The sequence below is a fragment of the Oncorhynchus keta genome, chromosome 20 (assembly GCF_023373465.1).
Source record: "Oncorhynchus keta strain PuntledgeMale-10-30-2019 chromosome 20, Oket_V2, whole genome shotgun sequence".
Classification (NCBI taxonomy): Eukaryota; Metazoa; Chordata; class Actinopteri; order Salmoniformes; family Salmonidae; genus Oncorhynchus; species Oncorhynchus keta.
This window is the reverse complement of record NC_068440.1, coordinates 7,614,410-7,627,212: the sequence shown is the minus strand read 5'-3', so window position 1 is coordinate 7,627,212 and position 12,803 is coordinate 7,614,410. Positions and strand designations below refer to the sequence as shown.

General features: G+C 41.6%; 1 protein-coding gene across 4 annotated transcripts; it reads left to right on the top strand.

Annotated features, from left to right (window-relative positions):
- Positions 1-1,542: 1,542 nt before the first annotated feature.
- LOC118399261 (transmembrane protein 238-like) lies at positions 1,543-3,755 on the top strand. 4 transcript variants are annotated; one of them, XM_035795193.2, is made up of 3 exons: positions 1,543-1,724; positions 2,755-3,107; positions 3,333-3,755. In XM_035795193.2, exons 1-2 carry the CDS (start codon positions 1,631-1,633, stop codon positions 3,078-3,080), a joined length of 420 nt encoding a protein of 139 aa, XP_035651086.1. In that variant the 5' UTR covers positions 1,543-1,630; the 3' UTR covers positions 3,081-3,107; positions 3,333-3,755. The 4 variants fall into 4 exon arrangements, with proteins under 4 accessions (XP_035651086.1, XP_052327960.1, XP_052327959.1 ...); XM_052472000.1 differs by lacking the exon at positions 1,543-1,724 and adding an exon at positions 1,947-2,040; XM_052471999.1 differs by lacking the exon at positions 1,543-1,724 and adding an exon at positions 2,234-2,346.
- Positions 3,756-12,803: the final 9,048 nt, after the last annotated feature.

The following is a 12,803-nucleotide window of genomic DNA, read 5'->3' as shown; positions in this document are numbered from 1 at the left end:
AAAACATGTACAGGTGGAGTTTCTTTAAACCCACGGCTCAGAACGGTGTGCCTGTCCATGAACTTTCTCTACCATCAAAACAACAATATGTGCTCAGATTATTCACATTTCCTTCTCAAACGGAGGAATGCGGTGTCTGCAATATGTGCTTGTGTCAGTGCTTCTCCCATCCATGAATCATGCAGCAACACCTCAAATCATCATTCTGCTGCGCCATCTGACTGAATGAAAGATAGATAGTATTTGATTCATGGCTATCAAAACATAATCCAATTACCATAAACAGCATGCCCAACCAGTGGATGACTCAGGGTGGGAGCCAACACTATTTTCCTATGTAACTGCTGTAATAGGCTACATCACAAAATGTGGCTTTTAGTTAATACACTGACAGACTACAAACCTTTCTTACACATCTCTTCTAAAAATTAGGTTGGGTGAACAGAAATCTCTCTGTAAACAAAAAAATAACTCCTCTCAGAGCCCCCAATGCAGTAATCCTGCAATTAGTCTCTGTTAGAAAATTATTCAACCACAATCTTCACTTTGAACAATGAACAAGATACTTACAGAGCTAATGTAGGGGTGGGGGAAACCATTCTGAAGCTAGAGCCAAATGGCTGTGACCAAAGCCTTATAGCTTTTGGTAAGTAAATCCCCATGAAGGTCAATAACTTCTCGTCTACATTCCTATCCCTTGATGTCGACACTTATAGGAGGAAGGGAACCTCCATTCGTTTCTAAACCTGTAGGTGATGGGCAGAAGCAGGTGGTGTGCACTGAAAAGTTATTGACCACTTGACCTATGAAACCATAATTACATTATGAATTGAGTTGATGAAGGTATCAAGAGGTGATTATGTAGAGCCCTATTCATGAGGGATGATAGTTTAATTACCTCACCCTCCAGGTCTGTGGAACTTCTAGCCAATTAGTGACATGAATCAATAAACTGCAGATCATGTTGCTTGTGTTCGAGTAGCCCGGAACTATCTGACATTTCATGATAAGAGAACATATTTATAAGGGATTGCTTAACTCACTAGTATTCTGTATGTTCTCCTCAAAGGGGAAGGAGACTTCACATCCATCCACAACATTATACAGACCTTTAGGGACCACAGTAAATGGTAGTGACACGAGTGACACATAATTAACAATTATGTCGTTTGATAAACTAGAAAGGGAGGAGCGGGTCTTTAAATAGAAGTGCCTATAGAGTAGGCTAACCATGCTTTTATACATTTCTATAGTAAATGCAGTAACTCAGTAAAATAACAATTAGACAGGAGGAGGAAGACAAGTTAGTGTCTGTTGCATTCCTCGTGCTTGTCCGAGAATCAGTCATCTTTCATGGGCTGAGTGTTGTTTTGCAAATCTGTGATAGGCTACACATGGCAACATTGTAGCATTATAATAAGCACCATCATGGATCATACATTGTACTGAAAGTGTTAAAACAGTCATTAGTCCTTCGACACGGTGACGTCACCAGCTGTAAAACAAATAACTTTAATATTCAAATGCAATTTCGATATGAGTTGTATCTAGTAAGTTCACCTGCTCCAAAATCGGTCGCACAAAGCTGAAATGTAGCTAAAGGAAGCCAACTGAAGATACATGTTTTCGCATGAAACGTCATCGAATCGTTTGCCTTAGTTGTTACCTCGTTCTGCAGAAAAAAAAAGAAAGACGCAAGTTAATACCCATCCGCTCCCCATCAGGTACATTCGTCAGCTTTTCTCCTCAAGGGCACATGCTTACGACTTGTAACGCTTCGGACTTCCTGATGGCTAATGAAAATGTATAAGAATTACAGGGAAACTAACTTTATGCCTACTTCATCGTGTTTTCACATACATCAACTACTGTATTTGTATCTTCAAGCCTTATTAGCCTACCATGTCTTATACAATTTTTGCATACTGTTTGTGGGCGGGGCGCAGGTGAAATTGTGGGAGGGGTAAAGTGGTCGTTGAGAAAAACGCAAAAAAGTGAAAAGGTGGGATCGAATTCCGGAAGATTACACAACGTATCCAGGTAGATAACTATTTTTGATAATAATAAAAAAAAGACATTCAACAATGTCGGATTCGACATCAGTTTCACCAGGTCAAAGTAAAAAACATGACACATATTCCAGACAAAGGGCAACTTGTACGCTACCGACTATGGCAAGCCAATGGTTTGAAAACAATGTAGCCTCCCTAGCCTAACTATTTTCTTTGTTCCTTTGGAGTGAACATGTAATTAGTTAGGCTATTTTGATGTTCTAAAATATTGCCTTCCCACTGATGCGCTCTCAAGTTCAACGTTCAGTTGATTTAGGCTCCATTTGGTTGAGTTGTGAGTTAACGTGAAATCATCCAAAAATGTCATCCTGTCAATGGATTTAGGTTAAAAGGTTGGGTGAAAAAGAAACGAGATTCTCTTACCTTGATCCCTTTTGGAAATCCAATTAGTTTTCCACGTTGATTTAAGTTCATTACATTGATTGTTTTGGTCGAAATGTCGTGGAAACATCGTTGATTTAATCCGTTTTGACCAGTGGGTTCATGTTTGTCCCATACAAACGTTTAAATCTTTGTAACCTAATACCAACCACTTTTATATCTAGCTCATGTAGATGATAAATTATATGTAGCCTTTCATATTCCCTAGAATTTATTTTATGCACTTAATCTTTCTTTACCCAGGTTTTTTTGTGTCAACTTGCAGCACCCCAGGTCAGATTTCTGATTCCTTCGTTCTCAGGTGTGACCATGGGGCTCTGTGATGGCTTGTCCCACTGTAAACTGGCCCTGGCCTTTGCAGTGCTGATGGACTTGCTGGGTGGCACCGCCTTGCTGGTGGGAGTCTTTGTCCCTCTGAATATCAAAGGCAGGGACTTTGGGGACCTCCTGGTGTACACAGGAGCACTGTTCGTGCTCATGTCCCTGGGGGGCTGGGTGCTGTGGTACAGCGGAAACATTGATGGCCTCGTCTCCAGCAAAGAGCTTGGCCACATCGGCACCACCGTGGACCGGCTGGCCCGCACCCTCAGCCGCAAGATGCATATCCATCGCCACAGGGGGCCTTAGGGCTGTGGCAACTGGCCACAAAAGCAGGTAAGTTACGTTACTAGGGACTTGAATAATGAGTTATAGGACAAAACATTTCCTACATTATACTTACAGGGCTCATCTGTGAAAGAGACCTTGTTCACAGCATGACTCCCTTACATAAAATAAACACGCCACCAGACATGCTATTTGTGATGCATCTACTCGGCAGGATCTAAAATAATTAATTGATTTGTAACCCCTCGCTCTCTCCACCTCTTCTCTCAATAGGCTTTCCATCTACACATTGGTGGGTGGATGCCAGACATGTATTGGATCAATCACCCCCAATCTCCCCTCACATTGAACAACTTCTATAGTTCTTGTGCTAGTGCATTATTTTACATTTTATTCTGAGACTTGTATCCAGCAGTATTAATGTGTGATGGGTAATTAGCACTGTTTAATGCCAAGCAGTTGAAATGCACTCACCTAGCATGTTATGTCCCCTGTATATTACAAACTATTCATGTCCAAAGTTTTTAAAACATTTTTTTTATTAAAAAGAATAATGCATTTGCTCATATGTTACATCTGGCGTAGTGGATGTGATTTAACATTTCTCGTGTGGTGTGATTTCATTTAGAAAAATGGCCTTACACTCAATCATTTTCATTTAGTTATTTTGCTAATAAATGTTTCCTTGTGAACTTCTTCAGGCTCTTTGAATTTTGGAAATGTCTATAGGTTTACTAGTAATGTAAATCGTTTAGAATGGTAGCCCTGCAGCGTGAATTTGATCCATTGAATTTTACATTTCTGGGAGGCGTAATTGTAGTATTTTCAGTCTCTCCAACCACATTCCCTCTTATCTTGGGACAGTTCCTATTGTGAACTGTAGATGGAGACAAACAGATTTTACTCTCAGGTCCCCACAAGGAGTGTACAGTGTGTACATCACAGAAGGCTACAGAGGGGAGGACAGCTCATAATAATGGCTGTAATGGAATGGTATCAAAATGCACAAGAAACCATATGTTTGATAAGTTCGATTACCATTCCATTTAGTCCATTCCAGCCATGGCTATGAGCCCGTCCTCCCCAGTTAAGGTGTGTGCCACCAACCTCTTGTGATGTACATTATGTACCATTAGACCTGTTTGGACTGACATTCTTATTCAACCAAATCGCACAGCATACATTTTAAGCACACTTCAGAACCTACATGCACACAATGCATATTCCATCGTAGAGACACAGCAGTATCTATGACGACTACTATTCAATTCAAGGGGCTTTATTGGCATGGGAAACATGTGTTAACATTGCCAAAGCAAGGGAGGTAGATATTATACAAAAGTGAAATAAAACAATACAAATTAACAGTAAACATTACACATACAGAAGTTTCAAAACAATAAAGACATTACAAATGTCATATTATATATACTATCCCTACCACTATGCGGAGGTAGATATTCATAATTGTACTCTAGCTTCTATGTCCTGTGTATGACCACAATTTGGTTTGCCAATAAGATAAAAAATGGGAGCTTTTGTTTTACTACTTAAACAAAAATGAATTAGCTATATATTGAGGGGGCTCAAATGAAGTGTATTGCTATGTTATTCAGAGGATACCGTCCAACAACTGATATCCTGTAAACCTGAAGTATTATATTCAAAACAACAACGGGCTTAACGGAAGGCAGGGGAGAGAAAATGGACTATCCTGGACATAGGAGGTTGGTGGCACTTTATTTGGGGAGGATGGGCTGGTGGTAATGGCTGGAGCAGAATATGTGGAATGGTATGAAACACAATGGTTTGATGCCATTATTATGAGCCATTTTCCCCTCAGCACCCTCCACTGCTCCTGGAAGAAGAGAAAATAGTTATGTCCTGCCAAATTTAGAGGGGTCTTTGACTTGTGGTCTACTAGAGGGTGTTTCCTCATAAGCTGGGTAATGAGTTGGTGTAGCAGATAATCATCATGTACTCTCAAGCATGTTCTGTACCTCATAGATGTATGCTGGGTGACCTAATTAAAAAAAAATGTAACTAGGCAAGTCAGTTGAGAACAAATTCTTATTTACAATGACAGCCTAGGAACAGTGGGTTAAACGGCCTTGTTCAGGGGCCGAACGACAGATTTTTACCTTGTCAGCTCCGGGGATTTGATCTAGCAAACTTTCGGTTACTGGCCCAGCTGGCCCGACACTCTAACCACTAGGCTACCTATATTAGAAGTGCATATCTGGGCTAGTACATATATGAATCTGAGATCAGTGTTCTGCTTTGTCTGGATTAACACTTAAGTGGATAGTTCACCTAAATGACAAATCTACACAATAGTATGGGTAGATTCTACTGATCCATAAGAGTCAGCAACCAAAAATATACACTCACCGGCCAGTTTATTAGGTACAGGAACCGGGTCGGACCCGCCTTTTGCCTCCAGAACAGCCTGCATTCTTTGGGGCTTGGACACTACAAGGTGTCAGAAACGTTCCAAAGGGATGTGGGTCCATCCTGACGACATGGCAACACGCAGTTCCTGCAGATTGGACGGCGGTACACTCATTCTGCGTACAGCCCGTTTCATCTCATCCTAAAGATGATCTATTGGGTTTGTTCAGCAACAATGTTCAGATACCCTGTGGCGTTCAATCGTTGCTCAATTGGGGGACCTAACGTGTGCCCGGAAAACATTCCTCACCAGCCTGTACCTTTGACAGCAGACAGGATGGGTCAGTCCATGGACACATGCTGCTTACGCCAAAGCCTGGCTCTGCCATCAGCATGACGCAAAAGGAACTGAGTTTTGTCGGACCAGACACTGTCGTGTGTGAAAAGCCCAGGAGGGTGGCCATTTCTGAGATACTAGATCCGGCGCACCTGGCACCTATGATCATACCACGCACAAAGTCGCTTCGGTCACTCGTTTTGCCCTTTTAACATTCAATCGAACAGTAACTGAAGGCCTCGATCGCTGGGTGCCTGCCACGGCCACGTTACTCACTGTCTGTAGAAGCGGTTAATTAATGAATTATGGTCTTCAATTTAATCATGGCCTTAAATGAAGATCATGATTAGTCTAATCCGGTATTTAAGAGCTGGGCTGTAACAAAAGGGCTGTACCTAAAGCCTGCCCAGTCTGAGGTCAGGAATGGAGTTGCCTATATAACCTGTCCTGCCCTGGCTAGTTCGTTCCACGTTCCATTGTTGTGATCCAATTGCCAGCTATTTTTATAACCCTAGCTATATTTACCATAGCATGTACAGTGGGGCAAAAAAAGTATTTAGTCAGCCACCAATTGTGCAAGTTCTCCCACTTAAAAAGATTAGAGAGGCCTGTAATTTTCATCCTAGGTACACTTCAACTATGACAGATAAAATGAGAAATAAAATCCAGAAAATCACATTGTAGGATTTTTCATGAATTTATTTGCAAATTATGGTGGAAAATAAGTATTTGGTCACCTACAAACAAGCAAGATTTCTGGCTCTCACAGACCTGTAACTTCTTCTTGAAGAGGCTCTTCTGTCCTCCACTCGTTACCTGTATTAAGGGCACCTGTTTGAACTTGTTATCAGTATAAAAGACACCTGTCCACAACCTCAAACAGTCACACTCCAAACTCCACTATGGCCAAGACCAAAGAGCTGTCAAAGGACACCAGAAACAAAATTGTAGACCTGCACCAGGCTGGAAAGACTGAATCTGCAATAGGTAAGCAGCTTGGTTTGAAGAAATCAACTGTGGGAGCAATTATTAGGAAATGGAAGACATACAAGACCACTGATAATCTCCCTCGATCTGGGGCTCCACGCAAGATCTCACCCCCTGGGGTCAAAATGATCACAAGAACGGTGAGCAAAAATCCCAGAACCACACGGGGGGACCTAGTGAATGACCTGCAGAGAGCTGGGACCAAAGTAACAAAGCCTACCATCAGTAACACACTACGCCGCCAGGGACTCAAATCCTGCAGTGTCAGACGTGTCCCCCTGCTTAAGCCAGTACATGTCCAGGCCCGTCTGAAGTTTGCTAGAGAGCATTTGGATGATCCAGAAGAAGATTGGGAGAATGTCATATGGTCAGATGAAACCAAAATATAACTTTTTGGTAAAAACTCAACTCGTCGTGTTTGGAGGACCAAGAATGCTGAGTTGCATCCAAAGAACACCATACCTACTGTGAAGCATGGGGGTGGAAACATCATGCTTTGGGGCTGTTTTTCTGCAAAGGGACCAGGACGACTGATCCGTGTAAAGGAAAGAATGAATGGGGCCATGTATCGTGAGATTTTGAGTGAAAACCTCCTTCCATCAGTAAGGGCATTGAAGATGAAACGTGACTGGGTCTTTCAGCATGACAATTATCCCAAACACACCACCCGGGCAACGAAGGAGTGGCTTCGTAAGAAGCATTTCAAGGTCCTGAAGTGGCCTAGCCAGTCTCCAGATCTCAACCCCATAGAAAATCTTTGGAGGGAGTTGAAAGTCCGTGTTGCCCAGCAACAGCCCCAAAACATCACTGCTCTAGAGGAGATCTGCATGGAGGAATGGGCCAAAATACCAGCAACAGTGTGTGAAAACCTTGTGAATACTTACAGAAAACGTTTGACCTCTTTCATTGCCAACAAAGGGTATATAACAAAGTATTGAGATAAACTTTTGTTATTGACCAAATACTTATTTTCCACCATAATTTGCAAATAAATTCATTAAAAATCCTACAATGTGATTTTCTGGATTTTTTGTTCTCATTTTGTCTGTCATAGTTGAAGTGTACCTATGATGAAAATTACAGGCCTCTCTCATCTTTTTAAGTGGGAGAACTTGCACAATTGGTGGCTGACTAAATACTTTTTTGCCCCACTGTATATTTGACAAACAGACTAATAGGATGGATGGCATGGCCATTCAATCACTTTGGCACCACTCTTTCTTGACATAAACCATCACCTCCTAAGCCTCCATAGCCTCTCCTCTGTCTATCTCTCCGTCAATCAAAAGATCCCTTCACTAGCGCGGCTGGCCCGCCATCCACTCAGCCTAAACCTTGATTTAGAGCAAAGGTTAGATTGGTCTCGGGGCAGCAGCTTTACTGGCTCAGAGAATTGAGGGGGGCGTCAAACACACTTAATCCAATAACCAGGGGCTCTTGGCAAAGTATATTTCTAGCCGAGGGGAAAATCCCCTCTTTAAAATAGATGGATGGACAAAACAAGTGGGGGGAGGGTGTGTGTCAGGCCAGGGGGATCACAATGGATAAAGTGCGTGTGGACAAAGTGGAAAGTGAGGACAAGACTGTAGCTTAAGAGTGGTACTATGCCGCCCTGTTTTAAGGCGATCTGTGCCTCTTGTCCATGGGTGTTCTGGCCATTTGAACGTTTAAGTAGTTTGACTTCATTTACAGGTGAATTCGGGGACTGATGGTAACACACACGTCTTGGTGCCAGTCGATCCAGACGTCTCTCTTCATGTGGTTGATCAAATGGAATCCAGGTTATCAGGTTAAAGGTATGGTGTTGCTTCACACATACAACAATCAAGCACATAGACAATAAATAGACAAGAAATAGACAAGAAACATAATCAGTATCCTTGATGCTACCTCCTATTGTTGTGCCTTTGAGAAAGGCACCTAACCCCCCTAAAACTGCACCAGAGGAACTCACTGAAAATTGGTTACATGTACAGTGGGGCAAAAACGTATTTAGTCAGTCACCAATTGTGCAAGTTCTCCCACTTAAAAAGATGAGAGAGGCCTGTAATTTTCATCATAGGTACACTTCAACTATGACAGACAAAATTAGAAAAAAATCCAGAAAATCACATTGTAGGATTTTTAATGAATTTATTTGCAGATTATGGTGGAAAATAAGTATTTGGTCACCTACAAACAAGCAAGATTTCTGGCTCTCACAGACCTGTTAAGAGGCTCCTCTGTCCTCCACTCGTTACCTGTGTAAACACAGCCTTTCTGTATTAGATTCTAAACACAGTGTTGAAATCCAAACTCTCATACTGTATATAGGACCATCTTTTTCAAGATGTTGATAAATTGACCACTTCACAGTGTTGGGTCCCTATGACACACTGTGGGTTTTGAAAATGAACATTGTGTCAGACAATCAACCAATAACACTAAGCATTACAGGTGGAGTATAGAAAAGGCCAGAGAAAATGAGGGAGAAAGAGAAAACTGGTTAACCAAGTCAATAAAAACGTGGCCCCTCCAGAGGGGTATAATACAAAGCAGGAATAATGAGTTAGCCAACTTTGATAAACAACCAGAAATAACTATTGATTTTCTGGTTCATTAAACTTAGGTATGTGTTTTTGGTTGTCGACTCAATTAGACTATATGCATTTCAAGCATATATATATAAAAAAAAAAAAGTTAATTCAGAATGTTTATGCAAAGTTCGATTGCTAACACATTGATCCTGCTTTGTTGTAAACCCCTCTGGTCCTAGTGATAAACAGAGGTAGACAGAGGTGGCGAAACCTCCAGCTATTAAGGCCCATCCTTCTTTTATGTATGGCTGTCATGGTTGTCAACTAGTGTCAACCAGTGGCGGCCACACATTATACTTATACCCAGTCATTATACTTATACCCAGTGATGGCCACACCTGTTTAGCTATATAATATATATATATATATATATATATATATATATATATATATATATATATATATATATATATATATATATATATACAAAAAGTATTTAGTCAGCCACCAATTGTGGCAAGTTCTCCCACTTAAAAAGATGAGAGAGGCCTGTAATTTTCATCATAGGTACACTTCAGCTACGACAGAGAAAATGAAAAGAAAAAATCCAGAAAATCACATTGTAGGATTTTTAATTAATTTATTTGCAAATTATGGTGGAAAATAAGTATTTGGTTAATAACAAAAGTTTCTCAATACTTTGTTATATACCCTTTGTTGGCAATGACAGAGGTCAAACGTTTTCTGTAAGTCTTCACAAGGTTTTCACACACTGTTGCTGGTATTTTGGCCCATTCCTCCATGCAGATCTCCTCTAGAGCAGTGATGTTTTGGGGCTGTTGCTGGGCAACACGGACTTTCAACTCCCTCCAAAGATTTTCTATGGGGTTGAGATCTGGAGACTGGCTAGGCCACTCCAGGACCGTGAAATGCTTCTTATGCCCGGACGGTGTGTTTGGGATCATTGTCATGCTGAAAGACCCAGCCACGTTTCATCTTCAATGCCCTTGCTGATGGAAGGAGGTTTTCACTCAAAATCTCATAATGGCCCATTCATTCTTTCCTTTACACTGATCAGTCGTCCTGGTCCCTTTGCAGAAAAACAGCCCCAAAGTGATGTTTCCACCCCCATGCTTCACAGTAGGTATGGTGTTCTTTGGATGCAACTCAGCATTCTTTGTCCTGAGTTTTTACAAAAAGTTCTATTTTGGTTTCATCTGACCATATGACAATCTCCCAATCTTCTTCTGGATCATCCAAATGCTCTCTAGCAAACTTCAGACGGGCCTGGACATGTACTGGCTTAAGCAGGGGGACACATCTGGCACTGCAGGATTTGAGTCCTGGCGGCGTAGTGTGTTACTGATGGTAGGCTTTGTTACTTTGGTCCCAGCTCTCTGCAGGTCATTCACTAGGTCCCCCCGTGTGGTTCTGGGATTTTTGCTCACCGTTCTTGTGATCATTTTGACCCCACGGGGTGAGATCTACATGAGCCCCAGATCGAGGGAGATTATCAGTGGTCTTGTATGTCTTCCATTTCCTAATAATTGCTCCCACAGTTGATTTCTTCAAACCAAAACTTATTGCAGATTCAGTCTTCCCAGCCTGGTGCAGGTCTACAATTTTGTTTCTGGTGTCCTTTGACAGCTCTTTGGTCTTGGCCATAGTGGAGTTTGGAGTGTGACTGTAGGTGTATTTTATACTGATAACAAGTTCAAACAGGTGCCATTAATACAGGTAACGAGTGGAGGACAGAGGAGCCTCTTAAAGAAGAAGTTACAGGTCTGTGAGAAAAATCTTCCTTGTTTGTAGGTGACCAAATACTTATTTTCCACCAAAATTTGCAAATAAACATTAAAATCCTAAATGTGATTTTCTGGATTTTCTTCTCTCATTTTGTCTGTCAAGTTGAAGTGTACCTATGATGAAAATTACAGGCCTCTCTCATCTTTTTAAGGGCCTTTGCAGAATGGTGGCTGACTAAATACTTTTTTGCCAATATTTCATATATATATATATATATATACGGTACCAGAACAGAAACGGAAAAAAGTTCCAAAATAAAAATAAATCTGCATCTTTTACATTTAAAGGGGCCAAACTCCAACAACTTCCTGACACACACGGGGGAGGGGGGTGTCATACATCACATACATACATAATACATACACACATACATACATTCACACACACACACAACACACACAACACACACACACACACACACACACACACACACACACACACACACACACACACACACACACACACACACACACACACACACACACACACACACACACACACACACACACACACACACACATTCAAACCCTCACATACATACATACATACATACATACATACATACATACATACATACATAAATAAATAACAGGCTAAAGGATGAGGATTCTACCAAAAATATAATGCACATTTTCTTTCAGGCAGTTTCACCTCAGCAGGTGGTGGACTACGGCTTATGGGTCATAGGTCAGGTAAGTGCACTTAAGTCCCCTGGATCAAAGACAGGGGGGTCAATTATCACTAACTTGTCTTAGGTCTGTAAGACCCAAGAACCTGAAGGTTTCGCCCTTTCTAATTACAGGGGAAGAATAGGTTACCTGTGTGTTATTGACATACTGAATCTCTTTGTTTGTGAGACCACCCTTTACTATTTTGTCTGTTTCTGTCTCAAAAGTTGTGTACATGATGGAAAGAGGGGGTTTATGCACATCTTAAATAGTAACAGGAGCTCGACAAAAATATCTACATCTTATTATTATTCTTCTGTGGGTTTTATAGCGGAATTACAACCCAAAAAGGTGTATTGCCGCCACCAACTGGACGGGTTGAAAAACCAAAACAAGGTCAAAAGAAAATCCATAGGTGATAGGGAAACCAACTTAATCCACCCAAATAGAACTAGTACATTGACAAAACCAAATCAGAACTACCACTTCTTCCTTCTTTCAAATCTCCATACCTCCCTTCTCGGGCTCTAGGGCCTCAGATGGTGGTACGGCTTGTGACAATATTTCATGTAACTCCTCCGCCAAGAACCACTCCGCCACATCCACAATGATATCCATCTTCCTGGACCTCCTCTCCACCTTGGCAGTGCCAGTAATCACTATAGCTATAAAGGCCACAAAGTCTACCGTCTTAACCTTTAAAATGTCTGGGTCCCTGCTGTTGAAAGGCAACCCCTGCAGCATGCAGTGAAGGTCTATCCACCGCCACGGACTCTTCAGGAGCACCATTCAAACCCTCAAACCTTTTAACAGCTGCTGCATATGAAATGCTCTGGACAGCACCGACTTTGGCCACCTCATTCTCTTTCACCACCTCATTCTCTTTCACCACCTCATTCTCTTTCACCACCTCATTCTCTTTCACCACCTCATTCTCTTTCACCACCTCATTCTCTTTCACCACCTCATTCTCTTTCACCACCTCATTCTCTTCCACCACCTCATTCTCTTTCACCACCTCATTCTCTTTCACCACCTC